Source organism: Mandrillus leucophaeus, unplaced genomic scaffold, assembly GCF_000951045.1.
Source record: "Mandrillus leucophaeus isolate KB7577 unplaced genomic scaffold, Mleu.le_1.0 Scaffold673, whole genome shotgun sequence".
NCBI lineage: Eukaryota > Metazoa > Chordata > Mammalia > Primates > Cercopithecidae > Mandrillus > Mandrillus leucophaeus.
In genome coordinates, this window is record NW_012107286.1 from 1,604,819 (window position 1) to 1,628,450 (window position 23,632).

Below are 23,632 nucleotides of genomic sequence, written 5' to 3' on the forward strand. Positions count from 1 at the left end.
GCGGCCGCCCGCACTTCCCGCCTCTGGCTCGCCAGAGGACGCGCTGGCACACCTCCCACCCCCTCACTCTGACTCCAGCTGGCGTGCACGGTCTGCCTCGCATCCTCACGACTCAGCTCCCTCCCTCTCCCGTGTTTTTTTCCTCCGCCGCCCCCTCATTCATCCCCACTGGACTCCCTTTCCCTCAAATGCTCTGGGGCTCTCCGCGCTTTCCCGAGTCCGGGCTCCGAGGACCCTTAGGTAGTACCCGTCCCTTTTAAGGCTTCCCGGCTTCCAAAGCATTGCCACGTCCCTAAACCCTGTCTCCAGCTCTCATACACACACGCACACTCAGACACGCGCGTTTTCTGTTCCTGGGTGACACCCGCCCTCGCCGCTCGGCCCCGCCGGTGTTCGGGCTGTGCCCTCCTCCCGCCACACGGGCACGCACGCGCGCACAGGGCCAAGCCCAAGGCAGCTCGCCCGCAGCTCGCACTCGCAGGCGACCTGCTCCAGTCTCCAAAGCCGATGGCATCTCCGGGCTCTGGCTTTTGGTCCTTCGGGTCGGAAAATGGCTCCGGGGATTCCGACAATCCCGGCACAGGTAGGAAAGAGAACCGGGACCTGCGGCGGGAGAGTTTTGCGGTGGTCTGGGGTTTGCGGGGCTACGGAGAAGACGAAGGAGGTTTTTCCACCCGCAACAGGAAACTTCTTCGGGCGCGTCTCCCTGCTTTTGGGCTAAGTCCTTGACGGCCTAAGAGCTCAAGACCTCTACAGCCTCTTGTCCCCTGGGAAGACGCCCAAATAGTCTCGGGCCCCTTCCACAGAAGGTTCGAAGAGCCCCGCAAAGACCGCGGTGTCTCGGGGACATGGAAATCCATGGGCCTGGGGCGCTGCTAAGATCCAGGTGTCTGGACCCTGGGGAGGGACGGAGTGACCGTGAAGATAGAAAAAAAAAAAAAATGGGAAAGGTGAGAGATTTCTTGGTCTAGAAAGACAGCCTGCGAAAAAATGGATAGCTTCAGTATTTAGGAAAACTCCAAGCTTGGCAGGGAGAGGAGTTTGCCTGAGCCGACTGGCACCTGGAAGGGCAGCGGTGTGGGCTTCTCCTTGGGAAACAGATCAAGTAAATGAGGGCTGGCCCGGGCTGCCAGGCTCCCGCTTGCCTCCCGCACCTGCCGGCCTCACCGAGTCCTGAGTGGCCCCCAGGAGGAATGCAGCCCCTTCCGGGACCCGGGACTGATTGATGTTCACACAGAACGAAATTTCACACGTCCGTCTGCTGTTCTCTTTCCGCCTCGCTGTCCGCCTGCCTGTCCTTCCTTGCAGCGCGAGCCTGGTGCCAAGTGGCTCAGAAGTTCACGGGCGGCATCGGAAACAAACTGTGCGGTGAGTGCCCAGGGACAGGGGCGGGCAAGGTCGCGCGCTGGCGGCCCGCGGGGTCCAAGCCGTCTTCTCACCTCCGCATCCGGGTCAGCGGAGTCGGGGTTTCCTGGCTGCGGGTGGGCGGGAGCGAGGGAGCCGGGCCCGGCGGAGGATAGACGAGGCCCGCGCTCGGTGTCCTTACCCAGCCCTGCTCTACGGAGACGCCGAGAAGCCGGCGGAGAGCGGCGGGAGCCAACCCCCGCGGGTCGCCGCCCGGAAGGCCGCCTGCGCCTGCGACCAGAAGCCCTGCAGCTGCCCCAAAGCGGATGTCAACTACGGGTTTCTCCATGCAACAGGTAAAGGCTCTCGCGGAGCCCGGGGGCGCCCCTGCCCCTCTCTCTGCCCCGCCCACCTCGGCCGGTGGGGACCCGGCGCTGAGAACCCGACAGGGGCGTCGAGGTGGCGGCGGAGGCTGGACCTGCCAGAATCTTTAGATGAAAGCGAGAAATGCGGGACCTGCCCGCTGGGTCCAAGCCCCCGAACCTGGCCTCTGAGCTCCAAGAGGGCTCTGAGGCCGTGGCGCTCTTCCTCCAGCGCGGCCCTTGGGGTGGCGGGTGGCCGATGGCCCAGGCGCTCGTGCGCGCACTGAATCGATGACGGCTGGCTTCCCTAGGCCGCTGGGGCCTCTGGTGGGACTCGGTTTCCAAATGTGCCCGAGAATGCAGAATTGCATAATTTTTTTAGGTCTTTAGATCACGAGAGTGATTTGTAGCTGCAATCGCACAAGAGAACGATTCCATTCACATGAAACCCGCGCGCCAAGTTTTACCCCCGTGCGCTTACACACCGTCTCCCAAATGTATGCCCGCGCACACACATGCAGACACACACACGCACATGCTCTCTCTTTCTCTCTCTCTCTCTCACACACACACACACACACACACACACACACACACACTGACTTTAGAAACAGCGGGCCTTCCTAGCCGACCAGAGATACTAGGGCGCCTGTTCCACTTTGGTTTGCCTGAAGGCATTCAGACAAACACTTCTGACGTGAAATATTTCCGTAAACACGTAAGATGGCTTACTGAGAAACAACCCTTAGGACGAACTCCTGTGAAGCAGATAAACGCAGACACACGCTCTTCAAAAAAAGAAAGTAAACAATATAAGTTATGAATTGAAATGCAGTCATTTGGGGAAGAGGAGAAGTCGTAATTTCTCTCATTCATTCCCTTCACCTTTGAAAAATGTCTCCCTTTTAAAGAAAAATGTTCTGCGTTTCCAAAAGCTTTATTTAACATGAAATCTCTCAATTCAAAGAAATGTTATTGCCTCATCAAGATCTTGCCTTGAATATTTTCACAGTAAAATTAAAATGTGGCATTTTAATTCCATTCTTTAGACCTGCTGCCGGCGTGTGATGGAGAAAGGCCCACTTTGGCGTTTCTGCAAGATGTTATGAACATTTTACTTCAGTATGTGGTGAAAAGTTTCGATAGATCAACCAAAGTGATTGATTTCCATTATCCTAATGAGCTTCTCCAAGAATATAATTGGGAATTGGCAGACCAACCACAAAATTTGGAGGAAATTTTGATGCATTGCCAAACAACTCTAAAATATGCAATTAAAACAGGTATTGTCTCATCGAAAATAATAAAGCTCTTTTTTCTTTTACAATTTTTATTTTATTTTTTTCTATAAAATGTTTTGTTTGATGGAGTTACTGATATTTTCAAAATTGCAAAGTTATTTTCATCACGTAAAAAATAGTCATTATTAGAATGATTCTAATCCAAAACACCTTCCACTGTTATTGCTCATGCTTCTGAAGTTGATAATGTCAGAAACATGATTTAAGTGTAAATCATCAGATTTTACGTTGCATGTATTTGGACACGGAGATTAACCACTGGTGTAGAAGCAAACATTCATCAGCAGAAACCAGCAGAAAGAACTCAAATGGAGAAAGAGAATATGGAAATAAAAGCTCCAAAAATGTATGATCCAAACAAAAGCCCGAATACCAGCGCTGTGCTGGTATTTTCTTTGGCATAAAACTGGTCAGAAACAGGACTCACCACCCTATTAATCATTGAGCAGGAGGGATGTTTTCACATTGTGTTAAAAGGCCAACCTTTCAGATTTGAATTCAGATTTTCACTTATTTTTAAGGAGATGTGCACAACACACAAGCAGACATGATACAGGCTAGCTTAGCAATTCAGCCATGTTATATATGGATGTGTGTTCCTCCCAGCCACTGTGTATGTGAGATAAAGGAAAAAGGGGGGAGGGGCAAATCAGATATCCTTAGGGGGAAATTTTTTTAAATGTGCTTTTGTGGTCTCTTGGCTTTTCACAGGATTCTTTATATTCCATCCATGTTACAGCTTCGTTTATAACATTTATTTGGGTGCATTCCGAGCTTTCATGTTATCTACACAAAGTCAGCTATTCATCTGCCCAGGTCTTGATTAACCTCGCTTTTTACATTGTCTCTAATCATCCTGATACACGATGGCATGGCATTTCATTAAGGCAATAAAAATAAGTATGAATGAATTTCCAGGGACGGGGAGAACTTTATGGATCTAAATTGATGTGTAGCCTTTAAAAGATTTGCTAGCAAATAAAAAATGTGAAATATGACATCAACATCACCATAGAAACGTCATCTTTTTAGATTGCAAATTTTTTGCTGATGAATTAGCAGTATTATGCTAATCAATAACAAACATTCTTAAAATGTTTGCTGTGAGAAGTTTAGTTCTTTTTTTCTTTTTGTTCACATTATTTATACCAACAGAGAAGAAAGGTAGGCATACAAAAAGCCTTGGGACATAGATTTCTATCAAAGTCAGGCTGTGGAATAGGAGTTTTGAAGGTGTATTAGACATCATCCTCAGCGTTCATAAGGAACCCACGTGATGTTTATACCAGGCATTAAAAATTTCCCTACCCCTCCTCAGCTTTTCCTGCATTCATAGTGCAATCCTGAGTGATGCTTTTAATTCATTTTTTTGACCCATTCCCCATACCTTATATTTAGATATGTTAATAGTAAATTGCTACCTATTGTTTGTATTGCTACCAAACCAAAAGAACCTTTGGGAATGTTTTGTGTCTTCATCCTTGAAAGCTAGTGGTGCCTGAAATGCAGTCTAAAGAGTTAAGATAATGGGAGCTGCAAGTCAGTGAAAATAATAGTTCTGTCTATCAGTGTTGCATTTAGGGCCAGGAAAAGATGGGCTAATTCAATACTCAGATTTTGCCATAATGCTTGTGAAACTGTTAGGTATCACTGTAATGCATTTTATTTAAAGTTCAGATAAAAATGTGATGGATTAAGTTGGATTTCTAAGCATATCAATTCAATCTCTCAGTAGTTTTCATAACATATTTAGTCTGCTGGCCTTTTCCTTCAAATAGCATTTCAAAACATTAACGGCAGTCATTTTCTCTATTCAGCTGGCAACTTTATAGATCTCTGTGCTGTAACTGTCATACTTGTCATCTAGTACTATTTAGGATATTTCAAATTAGTTGCCATCCCTGCTACTACCAGACACTTTAATGCTTCTCAAGAGATGATTTTATAAAATGCATATTATCATCTTGTTTCTACTGAGAGACCTTAACCTGATTTCCACTAGGGCTCCAAGCTTAGAGAGGAGTGAAGGGCAGTGGGAAAATGAAGTCTTCATGGATTGTTAAAATTACCTCTGTAAAAAGAAATGTTGGAACACAGAAAACTGAGCAGAGAATGATAGAATTCCAGAATAATTTTCATTTGCGGAGATCATTAGATTTGATGCTGGTGGTGGTGGTGTTGGCTGGGGAACAGTAGGACTTAAATGTGGTCCTGAATCTTTTACCAAACCATCAGACAAAGGGAATTAAGCGACAGTAGATGAGGCCGCCCTAGTGTGAGTGTTGCCAGGACACAAAGAGCAGTTTGGACCGACTTTTGGCCTCTTTCCAACTGATCGTGAGCACCAGGGTCAGAGTTGCCTGAGGCTGGTTGTTCCCAGAGTCTGCGCATCCTTCCGGGCTCATTTGCTAGTCTGCAGGGAGCATCCCTGAGTCTAAGCAGCCGTTCTCACATCTCAAGCTCACCACCTTCCTGGCCGCACAGGCTGTGTGTGGCCACCGGATGCCTGACGCAGTGTGCTCTGCTCCCATCACAGGGCCTGGCAGGGTGGCGACAGCAGCAGGAAGCCAAGGGCTGCAGGGACAGCTGACCGATGGGGGCAGGTCTCACAATTCCTTGGAGAGAGCCCTGCCTGGATTTGCTGGGCAGCCCTGGGAAGCAGCCTGTAGGGGCCACAGGACAAGAGCAAATGTCATTAGGGGTATATTTCTGCTAGACATCAAGAGGGCCTGTTGATCTGACCTGTTAAACCATCTCCCTCCCTATTTTCACATCATGATCAGGGAATGAAATTTTTGAGGCAGGAGAGATTCAGGTGAAATGGCAGAGCAAGGTCAAAAAATATAGAGGGAGGAAGGGAAACCTAGCAATGAAAGCGTCAAACTTGTTTTCACCATTTACAGAAAGTTATCATCAGGGTGGACTGGCCTTCTGATATCCAGAGGCACAACACACCCATCACAATCTCTCTCCATCTTATGCAGAGGTTTCATTCCCAAGTTTCCCTAGAGTTAAATACTGTCTAATCATAGACACCACATTCATCCAGAAAATGCATATGAATTGGGAGAATAGATTAATGGATACAGTTGATCATTCTTATTAATTTCCTCACTTGAAAAAAAAAGGCTTAGGGAAAGAGAAATGGAGGAATGAAGGAGCATCGGGAGGGAGGAAGCGGCTGTGATTTCAGCTGCGAGCATAATGAAATGGGGAGTCAGTGAGGCAGAGAGGAGTAAAGGGTTGCTCCAGACGTCAGCAGCCACAGCAGCAAAAAGGCCTTCTCAGCCTTCGTGGATGGGTAAACTGAGGGGGTCAGCGTCAGAGGTAGAAGGTACCCCATGAGGCCACAAGGACATAAAATAATGCTGGAGAACGCACAGTAGATGCACAAGTCCTGATCCCGCTAAAATGTGCTCCTTCCCAGCTTCTATCTTTTCCCCGTGTCTAACTCTCCGGCCACATGCCTGAGGCTGATAAGAGAGCACTCCAGTGCAGGATAAGCTAGCCATTGGCTTTTGTCCCTGCTCTTCCCCATTGGCTTCCTTTATCTTGTTTCGCCTGTGCAGGAGAGGAGAGACGATCACATCCCAGGCTTTAGACAGATGTCCAGGATGTGGAAGATACCTTTTTATCAGATGTTATTTCCATAATGGCCCATCTTCTAAAATTTTTGCTGCTGTGCAAATCACGGACCTATCAATGACAGGCTTTTGTGGAGCAAGAGGAAAAAACCAAATGCTAATGACATATTTATAATCACATTTTAAATAATAGCCTCAGGAGAATGTGGATGTCAGTCCATTTAGAGAGTTTTAGAGGGATCTAGAAGTCAGTTAGATAAGCCTTGCAATGGACTAATCAGTCCATTGAATATATCTTTATGTATCTTGTTGATAAAACAGTGATGTTGACTGTATGTGACCTTATTTTAAAGCACAACTATGAAGGAGCTCTGTTGTTTATAATTAACAAAGAAGAATTGACAAGAATTAGCTCTGTCTGTCCATGCCATCTTTAGACAATTATCACCTTTTGAATCCAGGGCAAATCACTCAGCGGAGTGTCCTATTTTCTCATTTTTGCCCTGTCTTTTGTAATCATTAGCCATTTGTCACTGATATTATTATGAATGTTGGCATGCCTGGCGGATGTCATGGTATGACTGATTCTCAGAACGACTGCAACAAAAAAGGACTTCTGGCAGCATGAGTGTAAATGAGAAGTAACCTGTCTGAATAGCTGTGGGTTGCAGTAGCATTTTAGCTTGCAAAAATATTGAAAATAGAAAAGAAATTCGTGTGCAAATTGCAAACCACATTTGTTATTTTTTATAGGGTATGATTAAAGGAAGATTTATAGGGTATGTTTTAAGAAATATCAAAAGCTAAAGTAGTCTTCGTGGTTAGTGGAAATGCTTTTATGGTGTGTGTGTATGTGCATGTGTATGTGTGTGTGTGTTCTTGCGCATACACACGTGTGTACATGTTGGATTTCTACTTACAGATTTCCTGTTACTGACAGATCTTTCAAGGTCCTTTAGCTAGAGAAATCATGTGTTTGAGAGGAATTTATTTTCATTGGAGGCAATCCTGATTCTGGTATTCCATTTTATTCAGGGCATCCTAGATACTTCAATCAACTTTCCACTGGATTGGATATGGTTGGATTAGCAGCAGACTGGCTGACATCAACAGCAAATACTAACATGTAAGTAGCCAAATGTGCTTTTATATAATTTAGGATAATTATTAGTGATATTCCATAGTCTTTACGTCTTATGTGAAAATCTGTTTTTATTAAATAGCCACTAAAATAGTGATACAAACTTCTGAAGTGTGAGTGTTCACTTTAATGTAACAGAAAGTAGTTCTGATATATCTTTCATGTAATCAAACTCAACAAAATTTTTAAAACACCAAAGAGACTTTTTTCTGACATGTTTGATTTATTTTTGTGCATAATGTCAAAGACAAATGGGACCAGATATTATATTTTAAATCATGTTACTCTGCAATATTTTTTTTTATTCAATACAATAAATATCTTTTATGTGTTATGTTAGTAATTGGAGCTCTTGACTGTAGGGACATAGAAAAAATAAACCTTTTGGAAGGCCTTTTTGAAATAATTTTCTCTCTGCTTAATGTTATAATCATAACGCTTGTAAATGTATGTTTTGAAAAAGGAAATAGTTCTGTAGCTATTGTAATGATTGTGAATCATGTATTTGAGTTACAGAGGTAAAATGTGGCCATTACTACATTTCAGGTTCACCTATGAAATTGCTCCAGTATTTGTGCTTTTGGAATATGTCACACTAAAGAAAATGAGAGAAATCATTGGCTGGCCAGGGGGCTCCGGCGATGGGATATTTTCTCCCGGTACATGATATTTCAACTTTCTTTGTGTCTTTTCTTCTAATATGCAATGCCTTGTTGTAAACCTAGGGAAGATTAAGTATCTAGCCTGTGTCTCTGCTTAGGTTAAATAGACTGTGTGTTGATCAAAAGAATGAATGTGATTAAGTGCACATGACCATTGAACATGCCTCCAAGCTAAGTAACCCACGCTTGAACAGCAGTTATTTGTGTGCAAAGCGAGCATAATCAGAGATGGTACTTACCCAGTGCTTCTACTGTGATCCTACAAGCAGGATGTACGGATAATGTGGAACAAAGGAATCAAGATTCCTAATAAGGAAATTCACTCTCTGACGCTCTTCCCAGAATTAGTGAAAGGAAATGGGTAGCCTCATTTAATAAAGCATTTGCTGTTCAAGGGTGCATAGCAAGGTAGATCTACTCCATAGAGCATATGGATCACTCTGTCTTTGAAATAACAAGCAGCAAAGTGGATTTACACTAATTTCAAGGAGGACAGAGCATGCCTTGGGAGAGAATTTCTTAGAGCAAAAAAAGAGGGTGATGATTTCTTCAAGAGCTTTCTCATCCCTTCTCTTCTTTATCATGCCATTCAGTCTTTTCCATCCTGCCTTTTATCACCAGCCATTGCATTCTAAGCTCCATTATTTACACCTCTTCCAGCCAAGAGAATCAACCTGAAACAAAAAGCTGTGTCCTTGGTTTACGGTTCTGTGTGAGACCTTGGTTTGATGAAGAAAAGAAATAGAAGTTAGGAAGGCAATGGAAAGAAAGTCACTGACCCGTGGAAAAGAAACCCAATGTGCAGATCATCAGCTAATCAGTGGCAGGAGCGGGATTGATTAGTCCGCTGAGAAAGGACCCACCTGAGAGAGAGGCCAGAGCAACACCTGTCGTTGTGTCAGACAGTGCAAAGGCCAAGTGGTTGTGATCTCTCTTCAGCAAATCTACAGAGACACGCAGATGATGAGGCGGGGGTGGGGGAGAAAAGAAAAAGTGGAAAGAAAAAATAAGTAAGCAAGAGTGACCCCAAGACCAGGGCTTAAGTATGTTTGCCTGCAAGCTCTGATCAGCTATTTTATTTTATGTGTTTAAATATATAGCACAATTTTTCAGGTGCTGAAGGAAAAGGTGTTAGTTAAATGGAAGGGAAAATTAGCCTTTTAAAGTCATTGAACACCAGCTGTGATGAATTTTATGCTAGCCTTTATTTTGTAGGGCACTTAGTACTTAGTTTTCCTCTGGAAAACTATGCCTCTTGAGGGAGCTTTGTCATCATTGCCTGATGCTTTGAAAACACTTTTTCATGAGGAATGAAGTGGGGTACAGAGATCCACGTCATTTCTACCTTTCTTCTTCCCACCCTTGTGTGATGGGTATAGGACTGATCTGTCCCTGAGATGAACCAAGAACATGCTGGGCTCTATTTTTTTCTTTTATTTGCATTTATTTTATGCTGAATTTATTCCCATGCCTTAAGTTTTTATGGTCCCCAGGAGGAGGGAGAGAACAACTGTACCTGTTGACCCTGAAAATTTGACTGATTTGACTAAGAGCTGGGCCTAATTTACCTGGTTGGTCTGAAAAACCTACATGCCCCAGAAAACATACACCCAGAGAAAGAATTCTCTTCGGCAGTTCTGCTATGCTCAGAGCTTACCCTCCACCCTCATTGATGATGGGGGATTTTCACGTGGAGACGACTTCAGCTTGAGCATGGGAATTATAGGCTTCCTTGGAGCCTAAAGACGCATTTACTCTTACCCCAAGACGCAAGCCATAGATGTCACACTACAGGGCAATGCAGACATTGCAAAGTTGGGAAGAGACAGCAGAAAAGGTCATTGCAACCTGTTTCTGCTCTGCTTTCTACAAGACATCACAGAGGAGACATGGCTCATCACCACCTTACTGGCCATGGATGCTATTCCCGGGAGCATCCAGCCTCGCTCCTGCAGTAAACGGTCTTACAATTTAAGGGGTGGGGATAGAGAAAGCCACACATTTTATGTGTCTGGGATCTAAAAGTCTCATTCCCTGGGACTCAATGTGAAGAGTTAGGTCTGTGACTTAAAACATATTGCCTCATACCTCCATCGATAATACCCAACGGCTTCATGCTTCGTGGAAAGTCCTTTAGGACTCCTAGAAGAAATCTGCTTTTGTGATATCACCTACACTGGGAACCAGAGAAACATGCAGCACTCCTTACTGCTCAGCAGGTCACAAAGCACAAACACTAAGGACCGGCTAGGAAAGAAAGCTTGGCTTAGTCACAGACCTTTTCCTAGCTAACAGGGTTTTCATAATGTTTCACCTCTTGCTTTTATTCATGTATTTTATTTTTTATTTTTTTGACACAGAGAATCACTCTGTTGCCCAGGCTGGAGGGCAGTGGCACGATCTCAGCTCACTGCAACCTCCACCTCCCGGGTTCAAGCAATTCTTGTGCCTTAGCCTCTAGAGTAGTTGGGATTACAGGTATGCACCACCACGCCCAGCCAATTTTTGTATGTTTAGTAGAGATGGGGTTTCACCATGTTGGCCAGGCTGATCTTGAATTCCTGACCTCAGGTGATCTGCCCACCTCAGTCACCCAAAGTAGCACTTGCTTTTACATCCTTTCTTAGAGGAGTCATAGGAAATAAGAGCAGGTAGGGCTCACGCATTTGTCCTCATGCCTCTAAAACGGTCTTCTCTGCCCAGAGGCCCAGAAGCCTCTTTCTCTCACTCAGGGCTGCTGAGCCTTTAGCCAGAGGACGGCTGAGCTGCAGAGTGACGTGTGGGAGGGCAGGGCTGGAAGCCTCAGAAGAAATGCATGTGAAGAGCACTTTCTTTGGATACGTCTTCCCCTTTCTCTTCTCCCCTCCTTCCTTCTCCAGCCTCTTTAAGAACAACTAAATTCTCAAACAAGGTCATTTTGCTCTCCCCAAGGGACATTTGGCAATATCTGTAGATACTTTTGATTGTCTGGGGGAGGGGGTGCTACAGGCATCTGGTGGGTAGAAACCAGGGATGCTGCTCAACACTTTATAATGCCCAAGTCAGCCCTCACCACAATTATGTTGCCCACAATGTCAGTAAGTGCCAAAACCATGAGCTAGGATGGAATTTCCTTTCGAAGCAGACCCCACTTCCAGCATCCTACAGTCTGCCTTTCAGGCCAGGTGTCTGCTCAGAGCAGGCGTGACCTGGATTCTGCTTCTCCTGCGTCTCTGGAGTCCAGAAAGGAAGGAATCGCCCTTATTTTGGCTGAGGACAGAGGCATGGATCTGGGTGATGAGTGCTGTGTGCCAGGCGGCCTGCTTGAGTCAGAGCGCAGGGCTCAAGAGGCAAAGGTCATACCCCTGCCTGGGCCATTCAGCTTGACATGGAGCCCTCCTGCTCCTCAGCCACCAGGAAGGAGAGTAACTCACAACACTCTCGTGACAGCAGGGCTTGGGGTGTTCCCCTTGGGCAGGAAGGAGAGGCAGTACCTTCACTCTGCCCCATGGCCTCACGTCTTCCATGCCAGCATATTAATTTGCATTCATAACAATCTGTCTTTCCTGAATTGCAAACATCCTAAACTTCCCAATAGCCCTGGGTTTTCTTTGCTTGTCAAGTGAGACTCTTGATAAGACACAAATCTTATGGTGTGGAATCCCTGACAACCTTTGGATGACACAGAAAAAGTAACACAATATGGACTGAAAATTCTTAGTTGTTTTTCTAAAAAAATTATAGTTTTTCTATAATTATGAAATGAGTTTTGTTAGCTAATACAATTCTATTTCAATGATGTCTTTGAGAGGAAAGAACTAGTTTAGAAGGAATGAACAGATGAGTACGATAAGATAGAATTGGAGATATATCCTTTATGACAGGGGTCCTCAACCCCTTGATGGTGGAGCGGTACAGGTCTGTGGACTATTAGGAACCCGGCCGCAGAGCAGGAGGTAAGCAAGGGGCGAGCCAGTATTACCGCCTGAGCTCCGCCTTCTGTCACGTCAGCGGCCGCATGAGATTCTCATAGGAGCATGAACCCTATTGTGAACTGCGCATGCGAGGGATCTAGGTTGCATGCTCCTTACGAGAATCTAATTAATGCCCAGTGCTCTGAGGTGGAACAGTTTCGTCCCAAAACCATTCTCCACCCCACCCCCACCCGCCCCCGACCTTCCATAGGTGGAAAAATTGTCTTGCACGAAATGCGTCACTGCTGCGAAAAAGGTTGGGGACTGCTGCTCACTAAAAATTGTTGATGAGGCCAGGCGTGGTAGCTGACACTTGTAATCCCAGCACTTTGGGAGGCCGAGGCGGGTGGATCATTTGAGGTCAGGAGTTTGAGACCAGCCTGGCCAACGTGGTGAAAACCCGTCTCTACTAAAAATACACAAAAAATTAGCCGGGCGTGATGGCGCATGCCTGTGGTCCCAGCCTCTTGGGAGCCTGAGGCAGGAGAATCTCTTGAACCCAGGAGATGGAGGTGGCAGTAAGTGGAGATCGTGCCATTGCACTCCAGCCTGGGCCACAGAGTGAGACCCTGTCTCAAGAAAAAAAAAAAAAAATTGTTAACAGCTTACACCAGTAACAACTGATTTATCTTAATCCAAGTGCAAGGCACTGAATGAGTTGAAATGAAAAAAAAAAAAAGGTTTCTCCATTCGGATATAAGCAGGATTTTACAGAACTTATGCAGAATGACCACGTTCACAAGCTGGGATGGAGGCAAACCTTTTGCTTTTGAATTAAAAACCCTCTTCAAAGGGCTTCCAACAAGAGTAGAATCCACTGCAGTTCCAGTTAGTGACTGAGAGGGGGTGTGGCGGTGGCACCTGTCCTGTCCCAAAGTGCCCTCTGGGGTAGCGCCTTTGAGTCTGAGGATTCAGTTTAAAGATAGTCAATAGGGTTTTCTTCTGAGTCCAAGGAGGACTCAGGTCACTGGAAATAAGGAATGTTGCTTGCATGTGAAATGAGGTTGATAATAAATAAAGTAACTGTGTGTTGCTGTGCCCTTTAGGTGGCGCCATATCTAACATGTATGCCATGATGATCGCGCGCTTTAAGATGTTCCCGGAAGTCAAGGAGAAAGGAATGGCTGCTGTTCCCAGGCTCATTGCCTTCACGTCTGAGCATGTATGTGTTTCTGCTCCTTCCAAGTTTAAGGTCATGTTCCATAAAGCCCTAGTTGAAGGAATGGTGGCTGGAAATGCATTATCCCCAGAAGCCCTCTTTCTGGAAGACACCTTGGGAGAGAATCGGGGAGAAAGCTGAGTGGTACTATGGGGTGTCCTCCTTGACTCTTTGAAATTCAGGAAAACCCTCAAAGATAAAGGAGCAGCCTGGGCAATACAGTGAGATCCCATCTTCACAGACAATTAAAAAAAAAATTAGCCAGGTGTGGTAGCACAAACCTATGATCCCCGGATGCTGAGGTAGGAGAGTTACTTGAGTTCGGGGGGTTGAGACTGCAGTGAGCCGTGATTGCACCACTGCACTCCAGCCTGAATGAAAGAGCAAGACCCTGTCAAAAAAAAAAAAAAAAAAAAAAGAAAAGAAAAGAAAGAAAAAGAAAAAAAGATAAAGGAAAATGTTTTTAGCTCTAGTTCCTATCCTTCTCTTCTGTGGAATCAAGTTGCATGTTAAGGGAAGGGGAGGAGGAGGGAAGGCAGAGTGACTGTGAGCTCATTTGGACCATTGATGCTAGGGCCATGTAAGCAAAACTCCAGAGCAGCCTTTGACACAGATTTTTGTTTAAAAACTCAGCCCACTGATCTGATAGATATTCTGCCCTCATGGTGCCTTGAGTCTTTTTTTTTTTTTTTTTTTTTTTTGAGACAGTCTCGCTATGTCACCCAGACTGTAGTGCAGTGGTACAATCACAGCTCACTGCAGCCTCAACTTCCCAGGTTCAAGCAATCTTCCCACATCAGCCTCCTGGATAGCTGGGACTCCAGATGTGTATCACCATGGCTGACTAATTTTTCTGTCTTTTACAGAGACACAGTCTTGCAGTGTTGGCTAGGGTGGTCTCAAACTCCTGGCCTCAAGTGATCCTCCAACCCCAGCCTCCCAAAATGCTGAGATTACAGGCGTGAGCCACCATCATACCCAGCCTGAATGATTTAACATCCATCTTTAGCTGACTTGACCAGAGGTTTTGTTACCATAAAGAAATAGCACCGGGCCAGGCATGGTGACTCATGCCTGTAATCCCAGCACTTTGGGAGGCCGAGGCAGGTGGATCATTTGAGGTCAAGAATTAGAGACCAGCCTGACCAACATGGTGAAACCTCATCTCCACTAAAAATACAAAAAAATAGCCAGGCAAGGTGGCGGGCGCCTGTAATCCCAGCTACTCGAGAGGCTGAGGCAGGAGAATCACTTGGACCTGGGAGGCGGAGGTTGCAGTGAGAGGAGATCGCGTCACTGCACTCCAGCCTGGGCAACAGAGCGACACTCTATTCTCAAAAAACAAAAACAAAAACATAAGACTGTTCCTTCATGATCTCTGCCTCACAGTAGCCTGGGTTCTGGAATACGGCTGCCTCAGAGACGATCAGGAAGCCCTCTGATGGCCAGGGAACAGGGAGGGAGGAAGGGGCTAGAGGAAGACTCCTGAAAGGAAATGTCACTCAGGAGGCGTAGGGAACCGTGGTGGGTCTCTGATGCAGATCCACCATGAAATTTTTCTGTCTTATTTTAAGTGAGGTGTGTGTGTCCGTCTCTGTGTGTGCCTGTATGTGTCCATGACAAGGAAACAGATTGGAAACCTGTGGATACAGTTCATTACCACAACAGTGGCCATGAAATTAAAGGAAACTAGCAATTCCATGTTAACAAATTATCAAAGCATCTTGTTTTCAGTCATGTTTTGGGGTTTTATTGTTTTGTTATATGTCCTTCTTCAACGTATAGGGGTCACATTGAGCAAAGACCACAGCCTAAAGTTACTTAGCATCTTACCTTTCTATTGCTGCTGGAACAAATGATTACAAACTTTGTGGCTTACAACAATATGAATTTATTACCTTATAGTTCTGGGTGTCAGAAATCTAAAACGGGAAAAGCAGGGCTGCATACTTCCCGGAGGCTCTCTGGGAGAATCCATGTCCTTGCCGTTTACAGTTTCTAGAGGCACCTACATTTTTTAGTTCATCTTCAGAACCAGCAGCATAACATCTTTAGATGTCTCTCTCTCTCTCTCTCTCTCTCTCTCTCTCTCTCTGACCTCTTCTTCCACCACCACATCTCTTTCCATCTGTGGCTCTCCTGCCTCCCTCTTTTGGATCTACTCAGATAATCCAGGATAATCCCCCATCTCAAGATCCTTAATCTAATCACATTTGCCAAGTCCCTTTTACCATGTAAAGTAACATATTCACAGTGTTGAAGATGAGGATATGATTTTGTGGCAGAGAGTATCTGTTATTCAGCCCACCCTACCTAGTGCCTCACCAGGAGATAACTTTCATTTCTCAGCTTCTCCAAGGGTAGAAAAACATGATCTACTTTTCTACTCAATTACTATTTTCCTGAAATGGGTTTGGACCCCTAAATAGTTACATGTTACTGCATTCTCAGCCTCAAAAAGTCCAGATGATCTTTTATTGGGCATCTTTTTCTTTTGGCTTCCAAGCTGTGTCCACAAGTTAAAATGAGTTTGGTCTAGCAGCAAGTCACTCTGCTGTACTCGCTGCCAGGCGTCTCTGGTTTGGGCATGAGCTTCTCAGCCTCATGCTTTACATAAATTGACTGAGACTTGCCCAGAAAGATCCGGCCATGTGGTCTGAGCATCTAAAAATAAAAATTGCTTTCTTTTTTCCTTTTTTTTTTTTTTTGCTTGTCAGAGTTCAGCCCTGTCGTCCAGGCTGGAGTGCTGTAGCATGATCTCTGGAGTGCACTGGTGCAATCTCGCCTCACTGCAACCTCCATCTCTGAGGTTCAAGCGATTCCTCCTGCCTCAGCCTCTGGAGTAGAGTAGCTGGGACTACAGGCATGTGCCGCCACGCCTGGCTAATTTTTGTGTTTTTAGTAGAGGCAGGGTTTCACCATGTTGGCCACACAGGTCTTAAACTTCTGACCTCGGGTGATCAATCCACCTCCACCTCCCAAAGTGCTGGGATTATAGGCATGAGCCACCACGCCCAGGCTACTTCTTCATTTCTGAGAAAGAAACACAATTCGACCATATAACAACCATTTGACTCTCCCATCTCCTTCTTGTGTCTCTATCTATGCATACAATTATGAAGGATCATTTGAATTATGAAGCTCTCCTAAAATGCCAATAGGTTCTAACTTTGGCCTATCATTTGAGTTATCATTGCCTCATCATTTTTGACAAATGAATTGTTTTTCTAATATATAATACCTTATATTATCTGACTACTATTTGACAGTTTCCAAAACACTTTCAATATATGGAACTTTGATTCTCACAGCAACGTTATAGTACAAGAGATTGTTATTAGCATTTTACAAATGAAGAGGCTGAAATTAGCTACACAGGTAGAGCCAGGATCAAACTGGGTTTACTGGGTCCAAGACCAGTGAGCTCCATGCACCGACTACCACTGTAGAAACCAGATTAAAAGATTCAGCAACAGAGCTTTATATACAGCAACTCATCAGTTGACTTAACATCTTATACCTTCCCTGATCAAATTTCCACCAGGAGCTATTTGCTTAATGTGAAACTGATGCTAATTTGTGACTCTCTTTCTACCAAAAAACATTCTCATCATCTCATAGGGCTGGGCTGGAGGGGGTTTTCAGAGCTCATTTAAAGCCATCCTGCATCTTCTTGAACACTTGACCCTGACCATCCTGCACGGGTAAGCTCTTAAAAGTGAGTCCTGCCTTTGAAGCTGCAGGTGAAGAGGTAACATGATTCCCATCGCTAGTTCCTTCTGGGCTCTAGACCTCAGACATTATTTTCAATTCATCATTTAGTGTAGCTTCCTTCTGGCTTCAGGCCAGGCCACATACTTTCTTGGTCTTTTCAGATTTTACAATCACACTGTCTCCACCAGCTCCAGAAATAGATCTCCAGTGGCAGAAGAAAGAAAATTACCAAGTAATTTCTCAAATGCCTTTTCTCCGGCTAGACAGCATCAATCTTGGCATGGAGGCTTCTTTCCTCAATTGCTTGGCTGGCAGGGAGAAAGGATAATGGAGGGGCTGCTGTGTTGACTCAGTGAGGAGAGGGAGGCCATGGGTCAAGACAGACGCTGCTTCGGGTGTTCTCTCTTCACGCATTTTGAGAGGTTTCCAAGGCCCAAGACTCCTGGAAAATCAAATGAGAGCCTTATAGAACTTGTGCCTCAGTGCCTGGGACACAGAGAGCTCTGCATAAATATCAACCAACTTTAAGAAACGACAACCTTGGCCGGGTGGAGTGGCTCACGCCTGTAATCCCAGCAGTTTGGGAAACTGAGGCAGGAAGATTACTTGAGGTCAGGAGTTTGAGACCAGCCTGGCCAACATGGTGAAAGCCCATCTCTACTGAAAATACAAAAATTAGCCAGGTGTGGTGGTGGGTGCCTGTAATCCCAGCTACTTGGGAGGCTGAGGCAGGAGAATCACTGGAACTCAGAAGGCGGAGGTTGCAGTAAACCGAGATCACGCCACTGCCCTCCAGCCTGGGTGACAGAGTGAGTGAGGCTCCATCAAAAAAAATAAAAAGACAAAAAAGCCCCACCTTGTTTTACAGATGAAAACACCAAGCCCCAGAGGTGGGGGATACTTTGCCCAGCGTGTCACAGCCAGTCAATGGCAGAGCCAGATTCGAAGCCTCGATAATTTCTCAATAATACCAGCACTACTCTTTATAAACTCTTTTTTGCATTCAGTGTATTTTATTGAATTGAAAATTAATTCCTTTGATGTGTAATCTAAGCATAGGCTCTGGATTCAGACAAACATGGGCTGAAATATTTGGTTTTATCATGTACTACCTGTGTGACACTGGACAAGTTACTTAATCTTGCTATGCCTCAGTTTTCTGATCTGGGAAAGGAAAGTCATATTAATGCTCCTCTCATAGGACTGTTGGGATACTATCACTGAAGAGATTAGCATAGTGGCCAGCCCAACACTGCTCTTTCATCTATTGGGTTGGATGTCCTGCACGCCTCTCTTTGGCTAGCTGCTCTAAATTCATTTGTAGCATCCTTTCTTAAATCCCATTTTCCTCATTTCCCCATGTTGGTTATTCTTTTTTTTTTTTTTTTTTTTTGAGATGGAGTCTCTCTCTGTTACCCAGGCTGGAGTGCAGTGTTGCCATCTTGGCTCACTGCAATCTCCGCCTCCCTGGTTCAAGCGATTCTCCTGTCTCAGCCTCCTGAGTAGCTGGGACTACAGGAGCCTGCCACCACGCCTGGCTAATTTTTTGTATTTTTGGTAGAGACAGGGTTTCACTATGTTGGCCAGGCTGGTCTCGAACTCTTGACCTCAGGTGATCCACCCACCTTGGCCTTCCAAAGTTCTGGGATTACAGGCGTGAGCCACCACAACTGGCCCCGCGTTGGTTATTCTCGTGCTAATTTCCTGCTACTGAACCAGGTCACGTTACTATCCCTTCTTCGAATCGGAGCACTGAGTTTGTAACTTGGCATGTTTAGAGCCATAGGGATGGGAACGACATAGCGAGACTCTGTGGCCTTCTGCATCCAACCAGAAATGTTCACATATTCATGAAGGGAAGAGTCATTTTGTTTTCTAAATGACCCTTCACTCTCTCTCTGTTGCACCCCACCAAAGCTACCCATCTCTTTTCTAACCACCAACACAGACTAGAGCTTTACTTAGCTGATGAGGAGGGCAACCTATTACATTTTTCTGGTTGTTTGAATCAACTGTTTTCTTGTAAAACTTGAATAAGACTAAATTAAACAACTAGTCTTTCTGTGGCAAGTGTTTAAGAGTTCCAAGATTACTTTTCTCTAAAACATAGAATCACAAAATCTCAGAATTGAAAGTGATCTTAAAGATCCTTTGGTTCAACACATCCTTTGCTGGAATCTCACCCCCTTCCCCAAATCTTCAGTCATACAAAGGCTTGGCAAAAATTAACTTGATGAGTTTTAGGTTCTCTCTTGAAAGTAGGTTTAGAAGTAAACAAAGATCCCAGCTCAATAATTCACATCTCCAGCTCTGAATCCTTTGAAAGCCTAAACTATGAGCTCAATTCCAAATTCCTCTTACTTCTTGTGTGGCACAAGCTCTTCCAGAAATAGCTTCCACGAAACAGCATAACCTCATCTAGGAAAAATATTCTTCATAATCACAACAGACAGTGGATCTTTAGGCACATCACCTAACTAATTCACTCCACTCTTCACACGCCAAGCCCGGCCCACGCCCACATCCCCCAGAACCAATTGCCAATGTTCTGCCGAGGCCCCTTGTGACTTTGATCCACTTCTGTGGGGAGGTAATTCTCAAAATTGCTTTATTTTAGTGTATTATTTTATTTTAGAGACAGGATTTCACCCTGTTACCCAGGCTGGAGTACAGTGGCATGATCGTGGCTCACTGAAGCTTCAAACTCCTGGGCTCAAACAATCCTCCTGCCTCAGCCTCCCGAGTAGCTGGGCCTACAGGGGCCTACAGGCCACCACGTCTTTAGAAAGATGGCTTTCTTTTATCTTTTTTTGAGATGGAGTCTTGCTCTTGTCATCCAGGCTGGAGTGCAATGGCGCAATCCCAACTCACTGCAACCTCTGCCTCCCGGGATCAAGTGATGCTCCTGCCTCAGTCTCCCAAGTAGCTGGGATTACAGGCACCCGCCACCACACCCAGCTAAGTTTTGTATCTTTAGTAGAGACGGGGTTTCACCATGTTGGCCAGACTGGGTTAGAACTTTTGACCACAGGTGATCCCCCTGCCTCGGCCTCTCAAAGTGCTGGAATTACAGGCGTGAGCCACTGCGCCAGGCCAGAAATATGACTTTCACATATCATTATTGGAGAGGCTTTTAGTTTCAAAAATAGATCTCCTTTAAAAATTTCTTTTAAACAGTGACCTGTTTGGAAACAGGGCTGTTTGGGCAATTTGGAAACAGATGACTTCCACAAAATGTATTGCTCCCCCTTAGTCAGAATTGACAGTGAGTGAAATTGTGGAATACATCCATTTACCTTCGGCACCCCTGCTCCACTGCTGCATTCCTGCCTCCTTCTCACCGTAGGGTCCTCATCACTCCCGTGTTGTTTTCTTCTCTACTCAGTCTATCCAAACCTCTTCTCAGGAAAGAACCCGAAAGCCATGCTGAGATGTAAGCGCTAGGTAAGACCTCTCTATTACCTCTCCTGGGGATACTCCTATTGCACTCGGAGAGGCAAAGGCGTGAGATGGTGAGACACAACTCAGCCACTGTGCAGAGAGATGCTTCCTTTATTCCTTCCTTCCTTTAGTGCTGCAGGTGCCAGGCATTGCTTCTGGCGGGGGGAGAGAGCAGTGGGCAGAACATACCCAGTGCCTGCTTTCAGCAAGTGTCCTTTGTACTGGGGAAGAAAGGGATGGGAAAGGGCTTCTGAAATCCCATTCACGCCAGATGACGGATGCTCCCTTGTTCCCAGTGCCAGGTCAAAAGTGACTGAACAGACTTACTGTTCTCCAGGTTAGTGATAAAGCTCATGAGCTTTGGAATTGATGAAATGGTGACAGGCCCTGCTCTGCTACCTCCCAGGGTGTGACCCTTCATCTCCTCCTCATCTGCAAAATGGGGTGATGATACCCAGCTCCTGTAGTTGTGGGGAGGATGAAGCAAGATGATACGTGGGAAGGGTAGTGTGCACCTCGCATGGCTCCAGTGAGCCCCTCACAGATGACACTGTCGTTAGAAGGATCTGAGCCCAGCCAGCAGGTGAGACGGAGGCAGCAGGGAGAGTGGAGTCGGGGCCAGTGATTTCCTTAAGAGGGATGTGCCCTTCCTCCCAAAGTGCCAGAGCAACACTCAAGGATCCACAGCCTTGGGAGAGTCTACATCCTAGACTGCTACTTGTAAAATTTTGAGATTTCCCTACATACATATATTTATTTTAAGAAATAAAGTGAATTAGCCAGGCGCGGTGGTTCATGCCTGTAATCCCAGCACTTTGGGAGGCCGAAGCGGGCGGATCACCTGAGGTCAGGAGTTCGAGATCAGCCTGGCCAACATGGTGAGACCCCATCTCTACTAAAAATACAAAAATTAGCAGGGTGTGATGGTGGCGCCTGTAATCCCAGTTACTCGGGAGGCTGAGGCAGGAGAATCGCTTGAACCTGGGAAGCAAAGTTTGCAGTGAGCTGAGATCACACCACCGCACTTCAGGGTAACAGGACGAGACTCCATCTCAAACACACACACACACACACACAAAAGAGAAGAAAGAAAGGGATTGACTTGCATTTTGTTTGAAGATTTCAAAATGCCACTCGAGGTAAGAAGGGAGATCTGAGGACAGTATCACATTAGGTAGGAGGATGGGAGGATAGGAAGGGCTAGCCTTTTTGGGGATAGCCCAAAAAATTATATGTAAGCCACCTCACATGCCACAGCTACACTTCTGACATCAATTCTGCCAAGAGAGGATTTCATCATTGCACCTGAGCAAATCATGGCTCAGGATGAGAAAGTAATTTGCCTAAATAGAAGCAGGTGTCAAACCCTCATCATTGTGCCTCAGATCACCTCTTTCCATTACACACTTTCATTCACTCTTTGTGATCCACAAATCATAGAAATCACTGTTGTCCACAGAGTGATGAAAATGACTGAAGACATACTCAGTACCGATGTTCACATTTGTCACTGAAGATCATTCTTGGATCTCTTGTCATGTTAAACTTAACCTGGTACACATCATTCCTTTTATTTGACACTTAGGGTACAAGCTCACAATGGGGCCACCTTGATCTAGTAGTCAGAACTGAGTGTGACTAATAAGATAGCAGCTTCACAGATGTGCCTGTGTACAGATCCACATCACCTGCGAATCACACAGAGTCTCTAAAAATGTGTCTGGGTGGTCACCTCCCCTCCAGATCATCATAATTAGAAGCCAATGAGGTGGTCTCCCAGAGCACAAGTTTCTTTGTAAATCTGATGCTTTAGCAAGAGAATGTTCTTTTGGGCCAATTGGCAAGCAGAAGTAAGGACAGAGGTGACCAGTCTTTCTAAGGAAGCTATAGCTATCATTTCCCTCAAATCTTAGGGTGTAAGGAGCCAGCGAATGGAGGTGTCAGAAGGGTGTGAAGGAGGAGGAGAAGATCAGAACTGCAATTGCTGAGGGATTGGGCGTGGGGGTCATGAAGCATGAGGAAGGGTCAAATAGGCAGATTCCAGCTCATTGATAGGCTGGGCTTCAAGATCTACTTGTTGGGGACAATATGTAATGATCCCCATTCACTTAAGTTCATTGTTCTGAGGCGGGTGCCAAGAAGACCCCTGGTCTTGCTTTTAGAATGGGCCTTAGATTCGAGGCATTGGGGTCCACGGAGTCCACCAGAGCCACACTTCAACATTGGGCTTCGTGGCCAGATAGTTATGGCAATAAATAGTGACATTTCTCTGGACTTGTTCTCTGAGCATGTGGTCAACAGATTCAACAAATATTTGTCAACTATACGCTATGACAAAGTTTTCACCCTGATGCAGCCTGCTGTGTTCTTGTAGTGGACACGCAGTGAACTAGTATTTGCAATAATGTCAAGTGGTGATGAGATTAGGGTGGTAGTCAGCTACTTTACAAGATGGTCATAAAAATAGCTCTGTGTGGAGGTGATATGTGAGCAGAGACCTACATTGAATGAGGGAGGGAGCCATGTAAGTATTCGAAGGAAGGTTTTCCGGGAAAATGAACTGCAAGGGCAAAGGCTCAGAGGCAAGAAGAAGTTTAGCAAGCTCACGGAAGACCAGGAAGGCCAGCACACCAGGTAGACAGAGCGAGGGGAACGAAGACAGAGGATAAGTAGGGGAGATCACCAGGCACTAAGGACTGTCTTAATAATCTGTGTCCTCCGAGCCCAGCAGAGGCTTGTCCCTGAAACCCTGTGATCTGTTAGGCAGTCGAATCTTAGTCTCAGTTAAATATTTGGATGAAATCAGCAATGGCTTGAAATAATTGATACAGCTTTCCAGATGTCTTGTCCCAATTCTTTCTTTCTTTCTTTTTTTATACTTTAAGTTCTAGGGTACATGTGCACAACGTGCAGGTTTGTTACATATGTATACATGTGCCATGTTGGTGTGCTGCACCCATTAGCTCGTCTA

At 45.4% G+C, this 23,632-nt stretch overlaps 1 protein-coding gene across 1 annotated transcript in view; it reads left to right on the forward strand.

The window, feature by feature from the left end:
• Positions 1-23,632, forward strand: part of GAD2 (glutamate decarboxylase 2 (pancreatic islets and brain, 65kDa)) — a gene marked incomplete at its 3' end in the record, with an annotated part of 57,305 nt that continues 33,673 nt past the window's right edge. Inside the window, exons 1-7 of the mRNA XM_012002016.1 lie at positions 1-583; positions 1,309-1,368; positions 1,551-1,700; positions 2,756-2,989; positions 7,627-7,717; positions 8,279-8,391; positions 13,394-13,509. Of these exons, the coding sequence (XP_011857406.1) occupies positions 508-583; positions 1,309-1,368; positions 1,551-1,700; positions 2,756-2,989; positions 7,627-7,717; positions 8,279-8,391; positions 13,394-13,509 (840 nt within the window). The remainder of the gene's footprint in view (positions 584-1,308; positions 1,369-1,550; positions 1,701-2,755; positions 2,990-7,626; positions 7,718-8,278; positions 8,392-13,393; positions 13,510-23,632) is intronic.